Source organism: Choloepus didactylus, chromosome 7, assembly GCF_015220235.1.
Source record: "Choloepus didactylus isolate mChoDid1 chromosome 7, mChoDid1.pri, whole genome shotgun sequence".
Lineage (NCBI taxonomy): Eukaryota > Metazoa > Chordata > Mammalia > Pilosa > Megalonychidae > Choloepus > Choloepus didactylus.
In genome coordinates this window covers 116,245,203-116,268,346 of record NC_051313.1, presented here as the reverse complement: position 1 = coordinate 116,268,346, position 23,144 = coordinate 116,245,203, and the positions used below count along the sequence as shown (strand labels likewise).

At 56.2% G+C, this 23,144-nt stretch overlaps 1 protein-coding gene across 3 annotated transcripts; it reads right to left on the bottom strand.

The window, feature by feature from the left end:
- Nucleotides 1-1,945: 1,945 nt before the first annotated feature.
- Nucleotides 1,946-22,494, bottom strand: TEAD3 (TEA domain transcription factor 3). Of its 3 annotated transcripts, none has more exons than XM_037843957.1 (13): nt 22,361-22,494; nt 13,104-13,355; nt 11,039-11,103; nt 6,937-6,999; nt 6,196-6,207; nt 5,472-5,609; nt 5,313-5,362; nt 4,640-4,701; nt 3,880-4,013; nt 3,487-3,660; nt 3,156-3,296; nt 2,919-3,071; nt 1,946-2,738 (listed from the first exon to the last, which is right to left on the bottom strand). In XM_037843957.1, the coding sequence occupies exons 2-13, from the start codon at nt 13,108-13,110 to the stop codon at nt 2,625-2,627; spliced, it is 1,113 nt and encodes a 370-aa protein (XP_037699885.1). In that variant the 5' UTR covers nt 13,111-13,355; nt 22,361-22,494; the 3' UTR covers nt 1,946-2,624. The 3 variants fall into 3 exon arrangements, with proteins under 3 accessions (XP_037699885.1, XP_037699886.1, XP_037699884.1); XM_037843958.1 differs by lacking the exon at nt 22,361-22,494 and adding an exon at nt 7,205-7,267 and having other exon boundaries at nt 13,109-13,165; XM_037843956.1 differs by lacking the exons at nt 6,937-6,999; nt 11,039-11,103; nt 13,104-13,355; nt 22,361-22,494 and adding an exon at nt 7,205-8,992.
- Between the last annotated feature and the right edge of the window lie 650 nt (nt 22,495-23,144).

Here is a 23,144-nt window from a genome sequence, read left to right as displayed (position 1 = left end):
CTGGTTCAAATCCTGCTGCTGCCACTGACTGGCTAAATGAGTGAAGATTTAATCTCAGACTCACTTTGCCCATTTGCGAAATTGGAGGTTGGCTCAGGATGATCTAGAAGACTAGATTCTAGAGAAGGGCTGCCAGATTTAACAAAAACACAGGATGCTCAGTTAAATGTGAATTGTAGGTAAGCAATGAAAAATCTTTTAGTATTGCATGGGACATACTTAAAACTACAAAAAAAAAAATTGTTTATCTGCAATTCACATTTAACTGGGTGTCCTGCATTTTATTTAACTCGATTCTAAAGTCTCATCTCACTCTCACTCAGCATTCCATGCTCAATTCTGTTGTCACAGCCCCTCAGGGCCAAATGCTTGATCCCTTGTCCCCATTGAAACTGGCTAGTAACCGTCAGTGAAAAAGCTAGAGCAGACCACATGTCAAACCATAGGCCTCCTTGGGAAAATGTCCATTGGGGATCGCTGGGAGATAACTATCCCTGCTGGATGAGCACATGGTGGCCCAGAGGGGAGAGCTGGGTCTTCAGAGGTGGACACAAGCAGGTTGGAATCCTAATTCTGCTGCTCAGCAGCCATCAGCTTGAGAGAGCAATGCGCCCTTCTTGAGGCTCTCTTTCCTCACACGCAAAATGAGGACATAACAACCAACAGTTAGCCGCCATGCCTCATCTGTGAAGACAGTGTGGAGTTGGAGCAGTGGGGCCTGGAGTTCCCTTCTCAGTAGCTGTTTGACCTTAGACAGGTCACTTCACTTCTCTGAGTTTTTATATCACGGGATTACATGAGACAATGCAATGTAGAAAGCTGTATATACAGAAGTGCTCAGTTGGTGGCAGGATAGGGTGGGAGAAATTTTGAGCGAAGCTTTTATGAGCAGAGAGGGGGATGGCACACAGGTCTGGGAGAGGCACCCACCTGACGGTGCTCCAACCCAGAAGTCTGGCACACAACTGGTAACACAACTGACCCACAAACAAATCACTTTAATTCTTTGTTTTTGAGCAGGAGCCGGGCCTTGAGGGCTTCTGCCCCAGCCCCATACCACATTTATGATACAACCCATCACAGCTGGATTTAAAAAATACACAAAAATATATATAATATACATTATAAAACCTAGGTTGGGTTTGGAGGTGGCCTGAGCAATATGCAAACTGTGAGGACCTTCAGGAAGCTAAGGGGCAGGTGGAGGTGAGGAAGGGAAGGGGCACAGTACTTCATATGAAACTCATAAATACCCAGAGGTTGCTGGTGGCTATTGGACAGGCCGAGCTGGCTCTGAGAGGTCTGGGTATTGGGAACGGCAGCAGGAGAATGTTAACCTTCAGTCCCAGAACTGGGTTTGGGGAGCTGCTGCTCCAGGCCAGGGAGACTGAGGTGGGGAAGAAAATAAGGGAGCTGCACCTACCGAGGGGTGCTGTGCTCACCGTATTGTGGACAAGAGAAAACATCAAAGCCTTCTGCTACCCGTTCTCCCAGGGACGATGCCCTGCTCAGAAACTGGGACTCCATCTCCCTACTTGGCCCTTGAGCCTATTTCTGAGCTGAAGCCTACCTCAGGGGGTTGTTCCCCTTCAGGAGGCTGTTGGGGGGCTTGGGTGCCCGACCTGGACTAGGGCAGCTTGGAGGGAGTTGTCAGAGGAGGCTCTAACAGATTAGGGCTGGGCCTGGCCCACAGAAGCCCTAGCAGGCCCAAGGCCCCTGGCTGGTTTGTGGGCTGACTGAGAGTGACTAACAGGTGTCTCGTACCTGCCAGGCTCCCCTTTCCCTGCCTGGCTGGAAGCAGCTGCTCCCCTGCATTATTGAGACTCTGGGAAGGACACACTATTCTGGCCCTCAGGCTAGCTACCCCCAAGGAGGCTTGATTCCTCATTCCTGGCTCTGTTCCAGCCCCACAATGCAGACCCAAGCCCCACCCCACCCCCCCACCCCGAGCCCCTGTGGGCAGCCCCTGTTCCAGGGAGGTAGGTAAACCTGGGCTCTGGGGACAGGTGGTCCTGGATAAGAACTCAGCTCTGCCCACTCCTCCTGTGGGTCCCTCAACTTCTCTGAGTCTCAGCATCTCACCTGAAGCACAGAGACCCACGCTCGCCTTGCAGGGTCTGAGGATGGCACATGCTCTGCCAGGGGCCTGACACCATGCCTGGCATGCAGCAGGTGCAAAATAAGTATAGGCCCCTCTCTCCTCAACCCAGCCCCAGCCTAACTCTCTCTTTGCTGGGTCTGTTCACTCTGACTCCCTCTGCCTCCATTCCACCCTCACCTGCCCATTACACTCCCCTGAGGGGCCAGTGGCCACATGCCTGAGCCTGAAGGTATCCTTCCATCCCCGCCTCTGAGGTCACTGGAGACTGGGCAGCGCTGGGTGATCGTGGCTCAGTGTCCTGGGCAGGCTGCCTCCTGCTGAGCTCTCCTCTCTTCTCCCACAAGTAAAGCGCAGAACAGTGGCAGGGAGTGTGTGTGGTGGGAGTGGGTGGGGAGGCCTCCTGGGTCCTGGGCCTGAGGCCTGGAGGGCAGATGCGTCCTCAATCCTGGACACCCTGGGGGTGCTAGGCAGGTGTGTGGAAATGCTGGTCCTGGATCCTGGCAGGGGTGGGGCAGGGGGCACCCTAGTCTTTGACAAGCTTGTAGACGTGGTGCTGGGCCCCATGCTCACTGGTAGACACTTCGAAGACAAAAGCAATGACGAGCAGGGTCTCCTGGGAGTCCCGGCTCGTTACCACCTGGGGTAGGAAGGTTCCGAGGTCAGGCAAACAAGGCCATGGGGGCTCAGCAGGCCCTTCTCCCTTCTGGGTCTCAGTCTTGTCATCTGAGCTACCCGCCCTTTGAGACCCCTGGCCTGTGGTTGTCCTGTAAGCCCCCCACCCCCCACCTCCCACCACAACCCCTGTTGCTCCCCACACCTGCAAGATGGTGAAGTTCTCCAGGACGCTGTTCATCATGTACTTCTCGGGCAGATGTTTCAGCTTGTGGATGAAGTTGATCATGTACTCGCACATGGGTGAGCGGTGGATACGGTACACAAAGCGCCCATTCTCCAGCCTGGCATACTCTGTCTGTAGGGAGGCACCGGGAAGGCATCACCTGGGCGTGCCCGCTCCCAGTCCCAGCACGCCACCCCACCCCAGATCCCCACTCACCTCCACCTTCTCCACCACCTGTTTTCCAAAGGAGCACACCTTGGTGGACACGCTGATGGTCATGCTATCAGCTGAGCTATACTGGGAGCTGACCCCATAGAAGGTTCCTGGGCCTTCTTGGATGGTGCTGTTGAGGTCAGCCTGGAGGTGGGGGCAGGGAGGGCATGACATGCTGGCAGAGGCCAGAGAGAGGCTTCCTGCTCAAGGGGCATCTCTTGCTTTGCCCACAGGCCACAGGCAGAGAAGGCAGGATCAGGGGTCAGTGGGGTGGGCCTGGATGTGTTGCACATCTCAGGGGTGCTAGAAGCAGAGAGGGATCAGGGCAGCTCACCCAGAACTTGACGAGGAAGAAGGCATTAGGGGGCCCCTTCTCATAAAGCTCCTTCAGGCCCCCCTTCTTCTCGGGGAACTTGTCGTAGATCTGGCGCACGTCGACCGCCTCCAGGGGCGGGTCTGAGAAGGCGGGGTTCGTCTGACCAATGTGCACAAACAGGTGTTTGCTGTACTGTGGGGAGGGCCCAGTACAGGGTCAGGAGGAGAGGATTCGAGGGTGCGGGCCAGCAGGGCTGCACGGGGACAAAATTGCCTGTGGCTTCCTGAACAGGCCAGATCCCCAAGCCCACGACCTGAGGGTCTCTGATCTTTGGCCAGGAGCTGTGACTACAGATCACCACACCAGTCTCTCCACGACTGCGGACTCTGCCCCCACCCCCAAACACTTTACCGTGTCGGGGTCTCGCTGCACCTCCATGAAGGCAGAGTACTCGAGGAGCCGCAGCCGGGAGGAGGCGATGGTGCGGTCCTGCCATCCAGGCACAGGGGCAGCAGCTGGTGGGGGCGGAGCCAGGGGTTCATAACCTGGGAGGGCGAAAGGCACCCACAGCTGCACGGGTGTGTGGCTGTGTGCAGAGCTGCCCCTGGCCAGCACTCAGCCTTGGTGTAAATCAGAAATGGCACCCCTTTTAGGGAGGAACACACATTGGATTTTGACTCCCACCAGCCTCCCCTGACCAGGTATCCTTGTACAGTGTACAACCTTCATAACCATGTGTGGTGGCCCTAACAGTAGACATCAGTTTTTTCTCACGATTGCACTATTAATGTGTGTTCGAGAGAAAACACAGAGAAGTAAAAAGGGAATCCCACCACTTAGAGGGAAGCCCTATTAAGATTTAGGTGTTATTTCCTTACAGGGAGTTTTCTATCCATTTATACACATACACACATACACATGTATATATGTAACACTTTTGGTGCTGTGTACTTGTAACTGTGTGTTGGTTACATGATTTTGTGTCAGAGTTGTGGAAGCAACATTGTGAAAAATAAAGGGGCTGGTCCTCGTCTGCCCCCATCCCCTAGAGATGCCACCCCCCCCCCACCTCCAGTGCGTGCAGCACACACGGGGCCCAGCTCTCCTGAGCAGAGATGCAGGTGACGGGGGTGGGGGGAGGCAGGCGGTAGCAGCTCTGCAGGGAACTTACTGCTGAGGGTTGGCGGCAAGGGTGGCTGGATGGGGTAGGCTGGCTGTGCAAAGGGCTTGATGCTGTGGGCAGGAGAAGAGCTTGCTTAGTAGGTTCATCCCCTACCCACCTTCCACCGGCCTGGCCCTACCAGGGACCCCTGTAGGGAGCCACCCAGCCTTTCTGCCGAGGCCCGGGAGAGCATGCTGATAAGCTAACTCACAAGCTGACTTTTTGTTTTCTTCACATTTTAACATTTATGAAGTCCTGCTGCATCTCATAATTGATGTGCACATTTATTGTAGCATTTCAACCCCACCCTGAAAAGCTGTTCATTAAACTGAAAGTGTGTCTTACTACAAAAGTTATCTTAGAATTGAAGAAACCCAGTATGGACATACTTGGCTACTTGACTCTTTGACAGAGTGACTGACTTGGGAGATTAACCAAGTATGAAAAACCAAGGATAATCTGGAATGCAAGACAAGTGGGTGATGGGTGGGTAGATGAATAGGTTTGATGAATGAACAAATATGTGAGTGAACAGACAGAGGATTAGCAATCTTATTCCATCACTCTATTTTTGAGTTAAAACTTATGCTCAGCCGTTACTTGAACCCAGAGGGGAGAGGAAGCCCCACCTGGCTGCCAGAAGGAAGAGGAGGACGTGGGAAGGGTAAGCCTCAGTACTCACTCCTGAGAGGGTCCAGGCTGCTGTCCCAGGAGTGGGGGGCTGCTCCAGAACTGCAGAGATGGGACAAGGCCAAGGGGCCCCTCAGTATCCACAGCCCCTTCCAGAGCCCAGCCTGTAAGGCACACTCCCACCCAGCCCCATGTCCCAGGACCCCTGTACCCGTGAGGAAGTGGAGAAGACGGCCTGGGGCAGAGGGGAGGGTGGGCTGAACTTGTTCTGCAGGACACTGGCGGAGACGATCTGGGCAGAAGACATGGATGCCATGCTCTGGAGGGCTTTGTCTTTGGAGACTTGGTCCTGGGGAGGGGAGGGACCAGGTGAGGCCCGGGACAGGCCGGAGACTAGGGGGGCTTGCCTCAGGGGTGCCGCAGGGGGGGCAGGCCCTCAGGGTGCTGGGAGCCCAGGTCTGGATTCTAGTCCAACTCTGTCATGCGGTCTCAGGAGAGTCTTTACCCATCTCCACCTCAGTCTCCTAAATGTACCTTAGCCCACAGTAAGAAATTATGCTCTTCCATAATCCAGTATATTCCAAAATACTTCCCCTTGGTGTACTCTCATATTATCTATTCTATTTCATCAATGGTCCTCAAAGTAGGGTCTGTAGAGCAAAAGCACCAGCATCACTGGGGAATGTGCTAGAAATGCAAATTCTCTGGCACAAGCCCAGACCTGTTGAGTCAGAAATTTGGGGAGTGGGGCCCAGCCACCTGCTTTAACAGGTGATTCTTATACATGCTGAAGTTTTGGTACCAATATATTTCACTTTTTAAAAATGCTACTTGTAACCTATCAAATTGATCTCACAATCCATTGTTTGAAATCCCGTACCCTTCCCCCTACCCTACCCAGAGGTGGGAGGCAGTGGAGGCGCAGTGCTACTTACCAGGTTCATGGCCTGTGAAGAAGAGAGGGGGGATGGATTAGAGGAGATGCAAAGAAGGGCTTCATGGGGGAAGGGGTACCACCACTCAAATCCCACAACACCCCCACCCAGAAGGAGTGATGGCCAGCAAAGGGTGTCCTGAAAGCACAGAATGAGGGAAGAGCAGGCTGAAGACCTGGAGAGGGAACCAAGCTGGTACCCCTTGGGCCAGTCCAAGTCCTCTGGAGCTGGGCCATAGGTATGGGGGCTGGGGATGGGAGGCCCAGTCTGCTGAGCAGCTGTGAGCAGGTAACAGAGGGTGCTGCCTAGAGGAGGTCATGGACAAGGACCTTAAAACAGCCAGGAACTGAGTGTCTGATGTAAGGACCTGCCATGCCCACTGCTGTAGCCCTGTGGGCCAGTATCTCCCAGGGCCTCCTCCCTGTCCACCTGAAGTCCCCATGCAATTAGCAAGCAGCTAATAGGAGGAAGGAGAAAAAGGAAAATGGAGAAGAGAAGAGAAGGTCTTAGTGGCTCCCAGATGGTCTCCCTCCCTCTCCTTCACCCTAGGGATGGCTGTCCCCTTGTGCCTCTGCCCAGGCCCCAGGGACCATGGCTCTGCACAGCCTGATGTAGTCTCTGGGCCTCCTGCTGCCACTTGTGTTTCCAAGGTCCTCTCGGCTCCCTCCCTGAGAGCATCAACAGGCCTGGGCCTCAGAGGGTGCTGGGCAAGGCTGGGCCAGGTGGCAGGGGGCCCCATACCTTCAGCTTGGACTGAATCTCCCGAGATTTCCGCCTGGCTAGAACCTGCAAGTGGCTAGAGACCTGTAGAGAGAGAGAGAAAGAGAGAGAGAGAGAGAAAGCAGAAAGAGAAGGAGAGGCAAGAACAGAGCTTCAGCCAGAAAAAGGGCACAGTGGGGCCAGAGAGCTGGCCAAGGTGGAGGCCTAAGCTATGCAGAGATAGCAGTGGAGGTGCCACGTGTAAGGGGCTGAGGAAGGGCTGGAGGCCGCAGCCAGGTGCCCAACGTACCTTGATGCCAACCTGGTACTCCCGCACCTTCTTCCGAGCTAGAACCTGTATGTGGCTGGACACCTAGGGGCCGCCCCGCGTCCCGCCAGAGAGGAAAACACAGACAGTGAGGAGTCACAGCCACCGGGCAGCCACAGGGCAGCCATGGGCAAGAGGCATCCTAGCCTTCATCTCTGGGGGGACCAAATGTAAGTGGGGGTGAAGACTGTGGGCCCCCTGTGGGCAGATACTTCCCAGACCTACCAGTTCTTCTTTCCTCTCAGCCCTGCCTTGATAAAGAGCCTACAGTGGCTTCCAGGACCATCAGGTACAACCCTGTGGTTTGTTCACTGCACAAGAGCACCTGGCCCAGACGGCACAAGTGAGTGCTGAAGTCCAGCCCAAGCTCTGCTGGCCAGTTACGTGCCAGAGAAAGGTTATCTTTTAAATTTTTCCAAAAAGGGGTGACTTCTCACTGATGTCCTCAGAGGAGGCACCTTTTTCTAACTGGCACCAGAGGCTAGCAAGCTCACGATGCTCTGGTTGGCCACTGGATGTGGCCCCAATGCCCCATCCTCTACTGAAGACTTCCCCCGTCAGCCTGCCAGCCTATAAAGCCAGGCCTGGCCTGCTCCTGCTCTGCTCATGCAGCTTCTCCCACAGCACACCTTCCTTCCCCATAGACCAGTATATGTCGCTTTATATATGTTTATAGTAGGTGGTCTTAATTGCATTTCTTTAGTGGTGACCTCCTTTCTGAAGCCTTCTCTGGCAAACCTGAGGTCCTCATGCTCTTAGTGCATGCCATGGCTCGGGCGTGTGTGCCAGGTTTGCACAACAGCCCTTGACATGGTCAAGGACCTGACCCTGAGCCTGGGAGAACCCAAATGCCACTGTTTTCACCATGAAACACAGGCAACACACAGATCCTCTCTGCTGCTTCTCACCCTCATTATCAGCAATTGTTGTTGGCCTTTGCAAGTAGTTATTATCTCCTCAAAGGAAATTTCTTCTTCTTTTCAATCACGACCTGAAAGTCACTATGTATGCAATACTGGGCAGCCACTAATGCTACTTGGTTAGGACCTGGGGGGGAGGGTGGGGGACACTGCCTCACTGTACACAAGAATCAGACTTTCCCAGCAAAATTACTAATTACTCCACTTCATGACAATAACTGACTTTACTGAGCACAAACCCTACTATTCTCAGCACTGGACACATACCAACTCCTTTGATCCCAACAACACTAACAGGTAGGTACTAATATTACCCCAGAATTGCAGATGGTGAAACTGAAGCACAGAGAGGTTAAGCAACTCATTCTAGGTCACACAGCTGGATGTTAGAACTGGGATTTGAACCCATGCAGTCAGATTCCAGATCCCACTTGTTTCACCACAAAGCTCTGCTACCAGGGCCTGCTTTTAAATCCTCAGCACAGAGGAGCACCCTCAAATGGTTGACATCCCAAATGTTAACTCTGTGACAGCCAAAAGTCACATGGGACTTGCTATCAATACTGTATGTATCTGGTAAAAACCAAAACTGCATTTCTTTACCAAAATAAAATAAAAACACCCTTGCTTGTCAGCTGGTTGGTTTTGGCAACACATACCTTGTCTTCACAACCATAGGGGATCCTACTTTAAGGGGATTTTAAATATAAATATAAAACACAGAGATCTAAAACAGATTCAAGTTAGAGCGAGTCTTGGGTCTTGCAAAATGATTAAGGATGGTTTTTTTTTTTAATCTTTCAAAGTATAATTTAACAAGTAGATACACAGGAAATTTCCAAAGTTGTTATGAGTTACAGTAACACAGTTACAGTTATTTCCTTATTGTGAAATATAACATATATACAAAAAGATATAGCTTTCAAATTACAATTTAACAAGTAGCTACAGAACAAATTTCAAAGGATGCTACATGTTACAGTTCTACCATTCCAATTCTTTCCTTCTAGCTATTCTAGTACCCTAGCAACTAGGAAAAAGAGCCTCCATTCCTTCCCCTGCACGACAAAGTGACCAGGCTTAGCAATCCTTTGGCTCTTTCCTGCTCCTGGCTTGCAGCAACTTTCTGTTTATAATAGCAATAATAATATCAATAGCAAAGTCTCATACCGCGCTTACTCTGTTCTAAGTGTCTGCACATATACACTAATTTGATGGCTGAGGCGCAGGAGGCTGGGAGGCAAAGCCCCTTGCCCTCCAGGTAGTAGAGCCCACGTTGGAAGCAGGGCTCTGACCTCTGCATCTGTGTTCCTGACCATCAGGCACTCCAGTTCCCTGCTGCCTCCTAGTGCTTAGGATAGAGCAGTCACTCAATGCCTTGCTAAGTGATTAAATGCTGTGTAACATGAGCTGGGTGCAGGAAGGATGGGTAATGAAGGTCTGAATAAATGAGGGATTGTTTCCGCTCCCACACTGAGTTGGGGAGACTCATAAACTTTGAGGTAGGCGGGTCAGACAGGTCAGGCTTGTCGTTTGCACACCTGGGGACCTGGGGAGTGTGGGTGCCCAGTCCAAATCCCACCCAGACAGGGAGGCTGGGAGGACTAAGAGTCAGGGCCTCAAGCTCCAGGTACCTGAGTGGGTCCCCAGGGTGCGAGCTCCCACTCTCCCAGGTACCTGGGCGCAGCCTTGTCTCTCTCCCAGGCTCTAGGCCTTTCAGAGACACAGCCTGGGGGTGTGCCTCCCCTGGATGACTCCCAGGCACCCCAGACACAACCCACCCCAACCAATCTTCCTTCGGGCTTTCTGTCACCACCACTGGACCCGAGGCCACTGCCATCCCCACTGTCACTACCCTCACCCAGGCCACCATCACCATTGTTGAGGCCCCTGTCTCTGCCTCCTGGCTGGTCTTCCCATCTCTGCCTGGCCCTCTAATCCACCCCCTTGCTGCTCCATGGCCAGATTTCCCCGACAGCTGCCACCGCTGTCCCCTGCCCTGTACTCTTCGCTGGCACCCAGGGGAAGCCTGCCCTGTGCCTCCAGCAGATCCTCTGACAGATCTTCGCCTCTGTCACCCTCCCTCCACAACCCAATGCTGACTGACAGCTCTTTCCTGCCCAGTGGGTTTGATTCCTGGTTTGACCACCCACCAGCTGAGTGAACCTGAAGAAATTACTTAACCTCTCTGTGCCTCAGTTTACTCATCTGTAAAATGGAGATTACTACCACACCTACTTATAAGGCTGCTGTGAGGAAAAAATGAATTAAATATACAGTAAGTTCTGTATGAGTTCACAGTTATTGTTTGTATGTACAACTTTTGCAGCCTACAAGGATCCTTTCCCTTTTCTCTGCCTGACTAACTCCTATTCCTTTTTAAAAATGCATCTCATATGTCACCTCCTCCAGGAAGCCTTCCTTGTCCTCCCTCTTTCCTTCCCCTACCCGGTATGTTTGTCCGACAGTATCCAGCCATGCTGTCCTGCTCTGTACTCTTCCATGTAACCATCTGTCTCCCTGATGGTCAGTGGACTCCTTGGGGCAGTGACCAGGCAGAGAAGCATGATGCTTCTCTGCAGTCCCCGAACCAAAGGCCTTGGGCGAGGGTAGAAGGTGGTCGGAGAGGACAATCGCCCTATTCTCTGGATAGAGAGGCCGTCTCTCCAAGAGACGTGGGGAGAGAAGGAAGCTTGGGGGAGTGTGTGGTACCCCTGGGAGAGGGAGGGGAAGCCATGCTGAGGCAAGACGGCTGGACAAGAGGTGGCTCCATGGGGGTGGGCAGGGCCAGTGAGTTAGCTCCAGACAGAACAGTCCTGGGAGGATGGGTACAAGGGGCTGAACGGGGCAGCTGAGTGTGTGGGCAGAGGGGCCATGGCACAAAGGAGCGCTTTACCTGTTTTCTCGTCCGAGTCTTCCCCGTCCTCAATTTAATGTAGCGGGCGATCAATTCATTCCGACCTAGATTAGGTGGGAGAAAAAATGAAGAGTCAGCAAAGGGTGGTGCTGGAAGCTAGAGACCCTCTGAGCTTGGGGAAATCACCCCAGGACCCTCTTCCAAACACTGTTCTCTGTTCACTCTACCATTTTCTCCCCTCCATCTCCCCCCAAAGGGGCATAAGCAGGGCAGGCAAAGGGTGGCTGGTATGTTCCCAATGTTCCCCCCACCCTCCAGGACCCAGGGTGGCTGCTCATGAGGGGAGGGGGGCATGCAGGAGGGAAGAAGGAAGGGTAGAACAATGTTCGGTGGTCCTGACAGGTTCTCTGCAGACAGATGGCACAGGTGTGGCTGCAGGGCAGCAAGCCATGTTACAGGTACATGGGGGCTGAGGGGGCCTCTGCTTTCCCACCAGCTCTAACAGTGCTTCCTTCCTCCTGGTGTTTGCACCAGCTCCGAGTGCGTGTGTATATGTGTACATGTGTGTGTGCATCCATGTGCAAATGGGCCCTGCCCCAGGTGGCAGATGTCTTGGTGTGTGTCTCCATGCATGTCTGAGAGAGTTTCTGGGCTAGGCTTGCCCCCAGCTCTGTACCTGCCATGCGGGAAACCCTGGACAAGTCCCTTCCCCTCACTGGGGAAACAGAAAGGCAAGACAGTCTCCTCTCCAATGTGCCTCCTCCAGTGACACTGTGTCAAGATGTGTCACTGAGTGTGTCACTAGGTCCCGTCACCCCCATGTCACTGGTTACCACATCTCTCCCGCCCTGGGAGGGAGAGCCCAGCTTCCTGTCAGGTTTGGGTGGGGGCCCTGCTCAGCACCACAGACTTCCCCAAGGGCCTCTGGGGTACAAGAGGAAGGTGCTTGGGACACATGGCTAAGTGTATGTCAGCATCCTCAGGGTGTTCACCTCTTACCCCCCAAATCTAGGCCCCTGCCCCCCAACCCCATAGCCTCCCAGAGTGGCTACATTCTCCAAATTCCTCTCAGATGACAGAACCAGCCCCAGTGCTCCTCCCTTCCCAATGGCCCCTCTCCACTCCACTCCCTCCTCCCTGTCTAAAAATACCCTGTGGGGCTGCCCCAGCCATCTTGATGGGAGATAGCCATGGGGGCAGGCGCTCCCTGCCCTAGGGAAGGCACCTGGGACATGTGCCTGGCCCAGGAGCGGGGGCTCTGTGCTGCTAACGGGAGGCGTGGCAAGGGGGAGTAGAGCCAAGGGGCCTGGGGCAGCCCGTACCACAGCCCCCAGCTGCCTCCTTCCCACACTGGATGCCAGGAGAGGGAATGTTGAGGGCCTGTCTCATTCTGCAATCTGCTGTTGGGGAGGAAGGGCTGGAGGGAGCTGGCAAGGAGCCAGGCCCAGAAGGGTTGAGTTATCCCAAAAATGCAGCTCTGGGAGAACCCTCTCAGGGCTGGACAAGAGAAGGGAGGACACTCCCTTCTGGAGGTAGGAGGTGAGCAAGGTGGTGAGGAGAAGGGCCAGGAGAAACTGGGGGGGAAGGGAGGCATGACCAGTCCCCTCGCCTCTCAGACTCTCTTCCCGGCTTGGCCCCTGGTCACCCTGCAGCCCAGCCCCGGGTCCAGCACACACTAGAGGGTGACAGGGAGCTGGCCCAGTGGGGAATGCTGTCCTGTGCTGAGAGCCTGCTAGGACTCCCACCCCAGGCCCCGGGCTGCCCCACAGCCTCCCAGGGGAGGGACCCTCTCCCAGGTCTAGCCTGCAGCAGGCTGGCCTGACCCAGTTTCCTGAGTCCACTGAGTCACCCCGAAACCTCCAGGCCAGTAGCGGGAGGAGAGGAGGAGCAGGCGGGAAGTGGAGGTGGGCCGCACTCTGGCTGAGGGGGCTAGCTGGGCTTGTTTATGAGGAGGTAGGATCCAGACACACAGGCTTGCACGCCCAGACTCGCCTGTGGCGGGCTGCTACCGCAGGACTTCACCAAACCGGTTGGGTGAGGGGGCAGAGAGCGCCTCCTCCACCCTGTCCAGTGTCCCTCGGCCCCTTGGCCTCCCCGCACGCACCGTACATCTTGCCCTCGTCTGACAGGATGATCTTGCGCCGGCCGCAGGGCGGGTAGATGGCCAGGGCCTCCTGGAAGCTCTGCTCGATGTCTGGGCTCCACACACCCTCCGCATCATTGTCCAGCCCCTTGTCCAGGCCCTCGGGCCCATCCTCCCGGGCCTCCCCGGGGCTGCTGCTGGCGTTCCAGCTGTTGGACGCTATTGTGCTGGTTGCTCTGGGCTCGGGGCCTGAGCCCACCGGGTAGCCTGAGCCTGGGGGAGGAGACACAGAGGGTTAGAGCCAGGGTCCTCCAAGACCCCCACCGCAGGGGCAGGTACTCCAGAGTGGGGCGGAGGTAACCAGACGTTATGCTCATGCAGAGCTGTGTGACCTTGGAGGGGCTGCTTCACCTCTCTGAACCCGTCCCTTAAAACAAGCAAAGGATCTCCTTGAGGTATGAGGGTTAAAATTTAAATGGTGTCCTGACAAAGTGCTAACTACAATGCCGGGCCCATAACTCTTAAGAACAGTGGTGATCAGCAGCAATCTCTTATATCCACACGACGATTTTGTGGGAGGGAACGCTTCCATAGTCATTCAGTCTTCACAAAATGGTAAGTCCAGAGGGCAAGGGGTGATGGCCCATTACTCAGATGAGAAGAGCTGAGGCAGCCTGACGAGCAAGGAGGAGGAACAGAGGGAAAGGTCCAAGCTTCCTGCAGCAATCACTAGAGCCCCTTGTCCCGACCTCCGGGTTCCAACCATGGACCCCCACACCCATTTTCTCCCCAGCAATCACTGCTCCCCTGCTGAGGACCCCTCGTGGGACCCAGAAAGGGCAGTTTCCCCCTCTCCAAATAGATAACTAGTGAGAACCCTGCTGAGAAACTTAAGCATAGGGCAGGAACTACCCCAGGACCCACGAGCAGGGAGCAGTGCTGGCAGGCGAGGGAGCAGCTGAGAAGGGGCCGGGCCAGGAGCCTTGCTCAACCCCACCAGCTCCCTCCATCCCACTTCCTGTTCCCGCACCTCCTAGGCCCGCAGCAGCCCATAAACCACCCACACGCTTGCCCCTGCCCTGTCCTACATTGTGGATGGGCCAGGCTCTGTAAACTGTCAAGTTCCCTGCACACGCATGGCTGGATCATTAATTTAGACCACAGCCAGCTACGTCCCCCAGCACACACAGCCCCAAGCCTTGCCCCAAGCCTCCTTCAGCCCCAGAACCCACACACCCGATATATATCAAGGGCCCTGGGGCACCTGACGGCCCAAGAAGACTAAATCCTGAGGCTTTGCTCTGGGCTCTAGCAAAAGCAGGGACAAGGTGGAGAGGTGGGGACCCTTCCCCTGCCTCAGAAGCTGGGGAGGTGAAGATCCCTCAGACTTGAAAATCTAGATCCTGCCGAATGGGTAGGAGCTGGCTCCTTGCTGCAGGGCCATCTGTTTGCTTAGGGAGGTTGAGGGGGTTGCTAGTGGAATGGGGTGGGGAGGGCCTCGGGGCCCTGAATGTCAGACACATGTGGAGTTTAGAATTCATATTACTATTACTACCTGCCCTATGCCAGGTACTGTTCTGGGACTGTACACACATCCACTCATTTAATCTTCACAATAACCCTAGGGGGTAGGCACTATTATTAGTCCCATTTTACAGATGAGGAACAAGCAACAGAGAGGTTAAGTAACTTGCCCAATAACACACAGCTAGTAAGTGCTAGAGCTGGGATCTGAACTCAGGCAATCTGGCTATCTGAACTTGAGGGGGGCAAGAGGGTGCTGAGAAACTCTACCACTTGGAGAGAGAAAGGAGGGCCAGTTGTCATGGAACCAGACCAGGGGGACGCCCCCACCTCAGTATAGCCCTTTCTGTGAGGCCCTCAAGATCACCAGGTGAGGGTCAGCCAGGGAGAGAAAGCAGATGGCACCCGACTCCCACCACAGCCTGTCCCTCATCCAGGAAGCCTGTATCTTCATCTCCAGCCCCATCCTTAGCCCTTGGGGTGGAGTTCCCGGAATAAAAATGTGAGGGGTGCCAGGGTGTGCTAGCTGGCAGGGAGGCCCAAGGTGAGGTGACTGGGGTGCAGGGCCACAGATATGTCAGTGGGACTTGTGAAGAGGGGCTACAGTGAGCTAAAATGAGCTAAAATGCCACAATGGGGTCTTCAACTCCTTTTCCCCCAAATCCTTTCCTGAAGCCTCCCTGGGAGTACCAGCTGCATAGGGGAACCTGGTAGCCCCAAGACTTTTAAAAGCAACTTTTTCTGCCTCCCCCAAGACTCTGCCCACCTCCCCTCATCCACGCTGTGCCCCACCCCTTCTTGGGGTGATGTCAGCCCCGCCCCGCCCCCCGCAGGAGCACTGTGGCCAAATATGGCAAACACAGCAGTGCCTGGGAGCTGGGACAGCCTGGAGGGGGCAGGGCGGGCGGCCCCTGGCTAGGACCGCTGGCAGCTGGGAAGGGGGAGGGGAGCGAGGGGGCTGCTACGGGAGGAGCCAAGGAGAGAAACAGGACCACTGTCCCTTCCGCAGGCTCATAGGCACTTGCAAGACTCACTTCCCAGGGTGGGCAGTAGCACCAACGCAGCGGCCTTAGGTGACACCCCCCCCCATACACAGCCACCCATGTGTGCAGACATGCTGTGTGGGTGCCCAGGCTGACAACCAAATGAGAACATCTGTACCCCCCAAGCCGGGGCATACACATGGGCAACCACAGGCAGGCGGCTGGGCTGGGCTAGGCTGAGGGGTGACCTGGGGTCTCTCGGCCCCAGCCATCACTGGGGAGGGGAGGGCAGCATGAGGAATGAGGACTGGTTGCCCTGGTCTTCCAGTGTTACTGCTGTGGGGTGAGGAAAGAGACTGGGTGTGTGCTCAACCTTCCCTCGCTAGACCCCAAGCCACTGGGACCGAGCCTGGGGGATGAGAGAGGAGGCTGGGGGTTCCCAGGACAGCTGCAGGGCAGGACTGAGGCAAATGTGGGGCCCAGGCATGGTGGAGGGGCTGACTGGGGCAAGAGGGCAGGGCCCCTGGGGTGACAGTCCCCAGGCAGCTTGTTGACACTAATCCAGGTGTTTAGAACTTCTGCCTTGTTGGACTATGCCACCAAGAGGGACAGAAGAGAGGAAGAAGAGAGAGGAAGGGGGCGAGTGAGAAAGACAAGTGAGGGGCAAGGGGAGTGGGAATAGAGGGGAGGTGGAGCCAGAGACAGACAGAAGGGAAATGGGGGGAGGGGGAAGACTGTGGAGGAGGGGGGTTTGGGAGGTGGGGGTAATGAGAAAGGGAGAAAGACTCAGATTCAGAGAAAGAGGAAGGGACAGACCCAGAGAGATAGACAAGAAAGCAGATGAGAGAACAGGAGAGACAGAGTCTCAGAGGGTGAGAGACAACTTAGAGGTAGACAGACAGACAAGAGAGAGAGCCTCAGAGTGAGACTCAGAGGGAAAGACAGAGACCCCGAGAAGGAGAGGGCCAGAGAGAGAACAGGAAGAGTGCTGGAGAATGTCAAATCCACGGACAGTCAGTGGAGGGAGAATAAGACAGACAGGCAAGAAAGAGTGATTGCGACCAACAGAGATCCAGAAAAACAGACACAAAGACCTAGAGAGATGGAGACACACTGACACCCAGGGGGGAAAGCAGGACAGAAGGGGAGGGACAGGCATCGAAGGAGGGGGCAAGCCAGGAGGGGGACCAGAATAGAGAGGAATGAAGTCAGAGATGACATGGCAAAAAACTGTGGATGCCTTCTAGTTGCCACGGGTGTTCTCCAGCCAGCAGCCAGCAAGAAACTGAGGCCCTCAGTCCTACAACCACATGGAACTGAATTCTCCCAATGGTCACATGAGCTTGGAAGGAGGTCCTTCCACAGCTGAGCCTCAAATGAGAATGCAGTCCCAGCCAATACCTGGATTGCAGCTTTCTGAGACCCTGAAGCAAAGAACCCTGCTAACCTGTGCCCAGGCTCCTGCATCATTGCGGGTGGGGTCAGCCACAAAGGTCCAGGACATCTCCACTCCTGCCCTATCTGCTCCCAGCCTCCACCTCCACTGACAACCTCCCATCTCCCGCATTATTACATGCCCCACCTACAATCCTGCTAACAGGGCTGCAGACCTCCTGTGGGCTTGCTTCGCCTTCACCCTCAGTCTGACCTGGCTACACCTGCTTCTCCTCTCCAAGGGCCCTCAGCCCTCTTGGGTCAGAAGGCACCTCTGGATGGGGAATAGGAGGCCGGGTGACCAGGCTTTGGAGCCCTGGGGGAAGTTAGGGGCACCTGGCTGCCCACTCCCCACCCTGGGGCCAGACTTGCTGGAAGAACTGGCTGTACAGCTCCAGGGAGTGGAGCCAGACCTGGGGCTGCTGTAGGGGCCCTGGACCCCCACCCTCATAGGCTCTGTAGCCTGCAGACTACCCAGCCCTAATCCTCCTTTCCAAGGAGACAGGGACAGGCCCGAAGCATGGGATCCCTAGAGCCACTGCCCTGGTGGGGGGTGTGGACAAGGCAAGTCAGGGCAGTGGGGAACGCCCCCATCTTTACCTCTCCCCCTGCACCAATCCCACTGGAAGAACAAGTAGAGCCCCGTAACCTTACTGGCCAGCAGCTGTCCGACCCTGCAGGGACTCCAACCCCCAAAGTGTTCTCAGTGTGGGAATATCAGAGAAATCAGCAGTTGCATCCCAAAGCCCCTGCCCCCAAACCCGCGCAGGGCTGACTAGCCAGGGGGTTGGGGATGGGGAAGGCGGTTTATGTGGGCTTGGGAAGCGTCCCCACCCCCTCTGCCCTTCCCTCCCTCCTCCTCCCCCGCCCCAACAGCAGGGCCAGCTGTTCTCCAGCTGCCAGAGGCTCCCACCCTAGAAGCGACCATGCTCTGGTTGGGACCAGATTGGGACCCGGGAGGAGTGTCTGCCGCCCCCACTTCTAGGCCAAGGACCCCTGAGGGACCCTGCCAAGTAACCACACCCTGCCAGGCTGGGGAAGGAGTACCCTCCTTCCTGGAGCAGGGTCTAGATTTTTACAGGAGGAAGCAATTTGCAGAGCCCGCTAGGAGGGAGGTGGGGGTCTGCTCCCCTCTCCCTAGCCTACTAATGTGCTTCCAATTTGGAAATCAAAGCTTTCTGACCACCCCCCCCACCACCACCACCACCATTCAGGACAGAGGTTTCTCTGAGAGCAGGGTTGGGGAGATACACCCAGGCTTCCTTCTCCAAAGCTCATCCTCACAGTCACCTGCCCCCTTAGAGCAGTACAGGGGGGGTAGGGGTGGGTTAGAGACTCAAGACCTCTCAGTACTCTGCAGAGAAAAGGGGCCCAGCTCCCAGAACCTCCTATCCCCCACCCCCCTCCTATCCCCTGTCCTGTCTCCTCATCTTGTTCTACTCCCAATAAGGGCCAGGTATCCAGTAGGGGGCAGCTTGAGAGAGGAAGTGGAGATGCAAGTCAACTCTTGGTTGCACAGTCTCTCAATTAACACATCAGTGGGCCATACCTCAGCCTCCTGCCCAAGCCCCTAGTATGCTGGGTCACCCACTGAGCTGCCACCAGCCACTCAAGTCAAGTACTGAACCCTCCCCATCACTGCAGTCACAATGCCATTGAACACACAGGCCCTCCTCTCTCATGGTCTCTCATCACAGTGACTGTATTGCACATTCAGTTACCTGCCCCTCGCTCCTTCTTTCTGCTTATAATGGTCCTTCACATAGCCACCACATGCATCAGGGTCACAGGCCCCCAAACATATCACATGGTATCCCACGCTCTGTCTGGCACAGCCCCAGAGGCTGTCACCCACACTGTCCAACAGTCCCAATCAATCTCAGATAGTGACCACCCACAGAGTCAGTCTCAGTCACACCCCAGAGTTTCCCTCTCATGCAGTGCTGCACATGCAGAGTTTCTTTCTAGTCTCAGTTTCACCAACATACCTTATTTCACACTCAGGTAATCACGACACTTTCTCAGCACATATATATAGTCTGCAATGTCACAATGGTCTCTCTCTTACACACACATCTTATCATGTTGTCACAGAGTTTCTCACATAGTTTTTCTCAAACATACAGGGTCATATATAGTCACACACATAGACCATCAGAGTTTCTCACAAACCTGAGGTTATCTCACAGATCAGATCACATACATAGAGCCTCACAGGTCACACAGAATGTCACTCATTCTTCTGACACACACATACAGCATCATAATCACAACCAGTGTCAGGCTGAGGCACACAAACAGATGGCTAAGCATACAGTTTCTTTCACATACACAAGTACAGTGTGATGTCCACTCAGAATGTCACCCATCCATTCATGCATTATCAGTCACACACAGAGAATAATGTCACATAGTTTCTCTCACACATGACTGCCACAAAGTCACAGACAATGTCACATACAGTTCCTCTCATATAAACCCAGCATCACACATGGTCACACATATAGTTTTTACCTGGTTTCCCTCACACACATCCAGCATCACACACAGTTGCACTCTCATTTCCCTCTATCACTTCCTGTCCTTTTGGGTCTGGAGGGGAGTACAGGAAACAATCAGCACTCTAGGAAACCCCAAGGGCTGAGGCTTTGGGATCTGCAGGAGGATGGAATTCTCTGGCTCTAGCCTCCAGCTCCCAGTGGGGCCCCAGAGAGAAGAGAGTCCCCTTCCAACTCCCCTCCATAGGGCCAGGGGCCTCTCCTACAGACAGCCCTTAACCTGGCACAACACCAGGAGGGGAGGGGAGGGCAGGGCAAGGCCATGGGCACAGGGCTGACTGTGACCTGCTGACCTCCCCCATTCTGACCAGAGAGGCTCCCCTTATGAACCCCTGGCTGCCCGAGGTCCATGGACACCTGGGTCCTCAAGGCCACCCTTGGCCCCACAGCTTCTGCAGACCCCATGTGCGAAGAGGAGGCTGCGACCTTCTAGTCACCTCCAGAGAGCTGCAGCATTTTAGCTCCCATGGTTTTCCACCTCCTAGGTGCCTGGCACCACCAGTCCCCTCTTCCACTCTCCTCACTGTCAGCCCACCCCTTTGCTCCTCACCCCCCTTCCTAGGTCAGGAGGCAGGCAGGATTGACAGCTTCTGTTCCCTGCCAGCTTCCACACTCAGCTCCCAAGGGATCCCCCAGAGGGGGTCCAGGAGTGGGGCAGAGGGGCTGGCCATCCAATAGGCCACCATCCATCCTGTCTGGCCCTGTCAGACTCCACTGCCAATTCAGAGGGCAAGTTCTCCCAATTCCACCCTGATTCCCTGTCCCTCGACATCTGCTACCCGCAACCTTTCCAGCCATGTTCACCTGATTTAGCTACTCCTCAGTCACCACTGGTTTGTCTTCCCATTCTTCCTTGGATCACCCAGTCCTCCTCTCCAGCCCCCAGCAGGTCTGGATTCCATAACGGAAAGAAAAGGAAGGGAGACTGGGAGACGGGGATTCCAGGAGAAGCTCACAGAAAAGGGACCATTTATTCTAAGCAGGGAAATTGAGGCCCAAGGAGGCCTACCAAATGACACAGCTCTTAAAGGCCCAGCTGGCACCAGGTCCCTAATTTCTTGACTTCCTCTGTTGAGACATCGCCTCCTGGTTTTAATATTTTCCCAACCAGCAGGGTGTACCAGGGTCTGCAAACCTGAGGGTGAGTGTGGGAATGCATGGAGCCCAGGAGGACATCCCCTTCCTGCCCACCTTCTCTCCTGCCAACCACAGACCATCCCATTCAGCTGTTCCCCAGCCCAAATGCCCTAATTAGCATTAATTATGGTTCCCTCCCTAGGGGGGTTGGGGAAGGCCCGCAAGGCTGAGACTCCCACTGGCTTCCAGCTCTTCCCTGAGGAGGGGGCAGCCAGGGCCCCTCCTGTCACCCTCACCAGATAGCTGCATCCTGGAAGATAGAGTCCTGTGACATATACCAGTCCAACCATGTGGGCAGGGACTCAGAAGGCCAAAGATCCATGTCCTGGGGGGGTACCACTAGGGGAGGGGTCTTGGAAAGGAAGCTACAACAGTCTGGAAGGTAGGACATAGTTTCCCCAAATTTCCAACCTTTCGGGAGTTATACTTTCCCCCCATGCCCCGTTACCCCCAGCATCTGGGCAATGAAGATGTTCTGGCCCCTTGCACTGGGGTGGAACGTGTGTTTACAGAGTCAGGCCACAGCAGACCAGATACACAGCCACCCAAGCACCAGCCCCTTGGAGCTGTGTCCAGCCCCCACCCTCATCCCCTGCTCTCCCCGGCTACAAGTTCAGGCCTGACCTGGTTCTGCTTCTACCAGAAGAGAGGGAAGACACAGGGAGGTAGCCCCTGAGAAGCCCTCCCTCGAGGCCTCATTTCCCTTCACCCTTATACAAGCTCTCAGCTGGGCCCCTCTCCCGGAAAGGTGACAGAGTGGGGTCTCAATGACACTGCCCCAGGGCTTGGCAGAGCTAGGAAACTAGAAGCAGGCAGGCACCCCGGGGGCCTCCCTCCCCAGGCAGGAGTAAAAGGCATGACAGACAACGGAAGGGATTGGTGGTGGTGGTGGGGAGGGGGGACGGGCAGCCGCCCTCGAACCCTCTAAAGTTTGAACAACGGCCCTGAGGAAGTGTGGCAAAGAGAAGGCCCCAAATCCAGGCCCCTCCGTTGCCGGACTTACAGAGCTGGAGGCACCTCGAACCTCCACCCTGAAGTAGGCAACCGAACTGCTGGGGAACTTAAGCCCCTGCCTCTCGAGGGCACACACCCTGGGCGCGCAGCTTTGCTCCCAGACACCCTCCACAATCCAGCGCTGCCGCCGGCACTGCGCACAGGAGCCGGCCTGGGCGCCGGGAGGCCCGGCCCAAGGCCTGCGGGTAGCTGGGGCCCGGCCGGCGCCGAGACAGCGCGGGCCAGGAGCCGGGAGTCCAAAGGGCGGAGGGGCCCGGGAATGGGCGCCCCGAGTACGAGCTCCCGGGTGTCAGGCCCCCCCAAACCTTGCGGCCCCAGAACTTCGTCCAGACACCCCAAGCACGGACCGCGGGGCAGGCGATGGCACAGGGGACACCCTCGGCAGCCCCACCTCCCCGACCAACTCGTCCCGGTCGCGGGGGTGTGGGGTGGGGGTGTGGGCGGGGCTTCCCAGAGAGATTTGTCCCCCTTCTCTCTAAACTTCCCGGCACCCTGATCTGGGAATCGAGCTGGGGCTGGACAATAGCTTGGGGCTCCAGCCCCCCTGCAGTGCCCCCCTTCCAGAACCAACCAACCAACCAAACCACCTCTCCCAGCAGGGCCTCTTCCCGGCGTCCGTCCGGCTTACCTGGTCCGAGCTCGCGGGGGCGCTCCGGCCGGGCCGCTCCGCTGGGCCCGAGGGAGCCGAGAGGGGGGCCGGGAAGGGGGGTCGTGGGGAGGGGGCTGGCCGGAATGTGCGGAATGAGCCGGGCTGAAGCGGGAGGCGCCGGGCGCGGAGGAGGGAGCGAGCGGGACGGAAAGTTTGTGTTGAGGAGCCCGGGCGGGGGGCGGGGGCTGCGGGGTAGGAGGGGGCGGGGCGCGCCGGGGGGCGGGCACCGGCTGGGAGGGGCGGGGCCGTGAGGGGCCGCCCCCAACCTGCGTTTAGGCTTCGCACCCCACTGCTTCCCAAGCCCGGGCGCCCCTCTCCTGGTTCTGTGGCGCAACGCTCCCAGGCTCCCCCTGGACACTGGACCTAACACCCCTTCCCCAGTACCCCGCCGGAATTTGGGGCTCCGGTTGGGGGCGGGGCCGAGGGCGGAGCTCCGGCCTCAGGGGCAGGGCTCTCGTCGGTGCTGGGGGCCCTAGGTGCCGCGTCACGAGAAGCCGGGCCGAACCCGAGCGCACGGGCCTTGGGGCACCCTGCCCGCCACCCTCCCCCCCGCCCTAAGTCGCAGTCGCCGAGGCAGAGCGCCCCCTCCGGCCCGCGAGCCCGGCCCCCACTCCTCGGCCCCAGACCCGGCCCCGCCCTGGCGGCTGCGCCCGCCTCGCCCGGACCCGGTTTGTCTGGTTCTCCCCGAGTGGCTTGTTTCTCGAATTTCCCCCTTTCCCCCTCTTCCCGGACCTCCGGGGCCCTCCCTCTCAGCCCGTATCCC

Excerpts from the sequence above, each read along its gene's own strand:
- TEAD3 (XM_037843957.1), bottom strand. Across the intron at positions 4,014-4,639 it reads CTTGCCGCCAACCCTCAGCA|GTTATGAACCCCTGGCTCCG; the intron begins GTAAGTTCCCTG and ends TCGCCCTCCCAG. Across the intron at positions 3,297-3,486 it reads TCTTCCTCGTCAAGTTCTGG|GCTGACCTCAACAGCACCAT; the intron begins GTGAGCTGCCCT and ends CCCCACCTCCAG.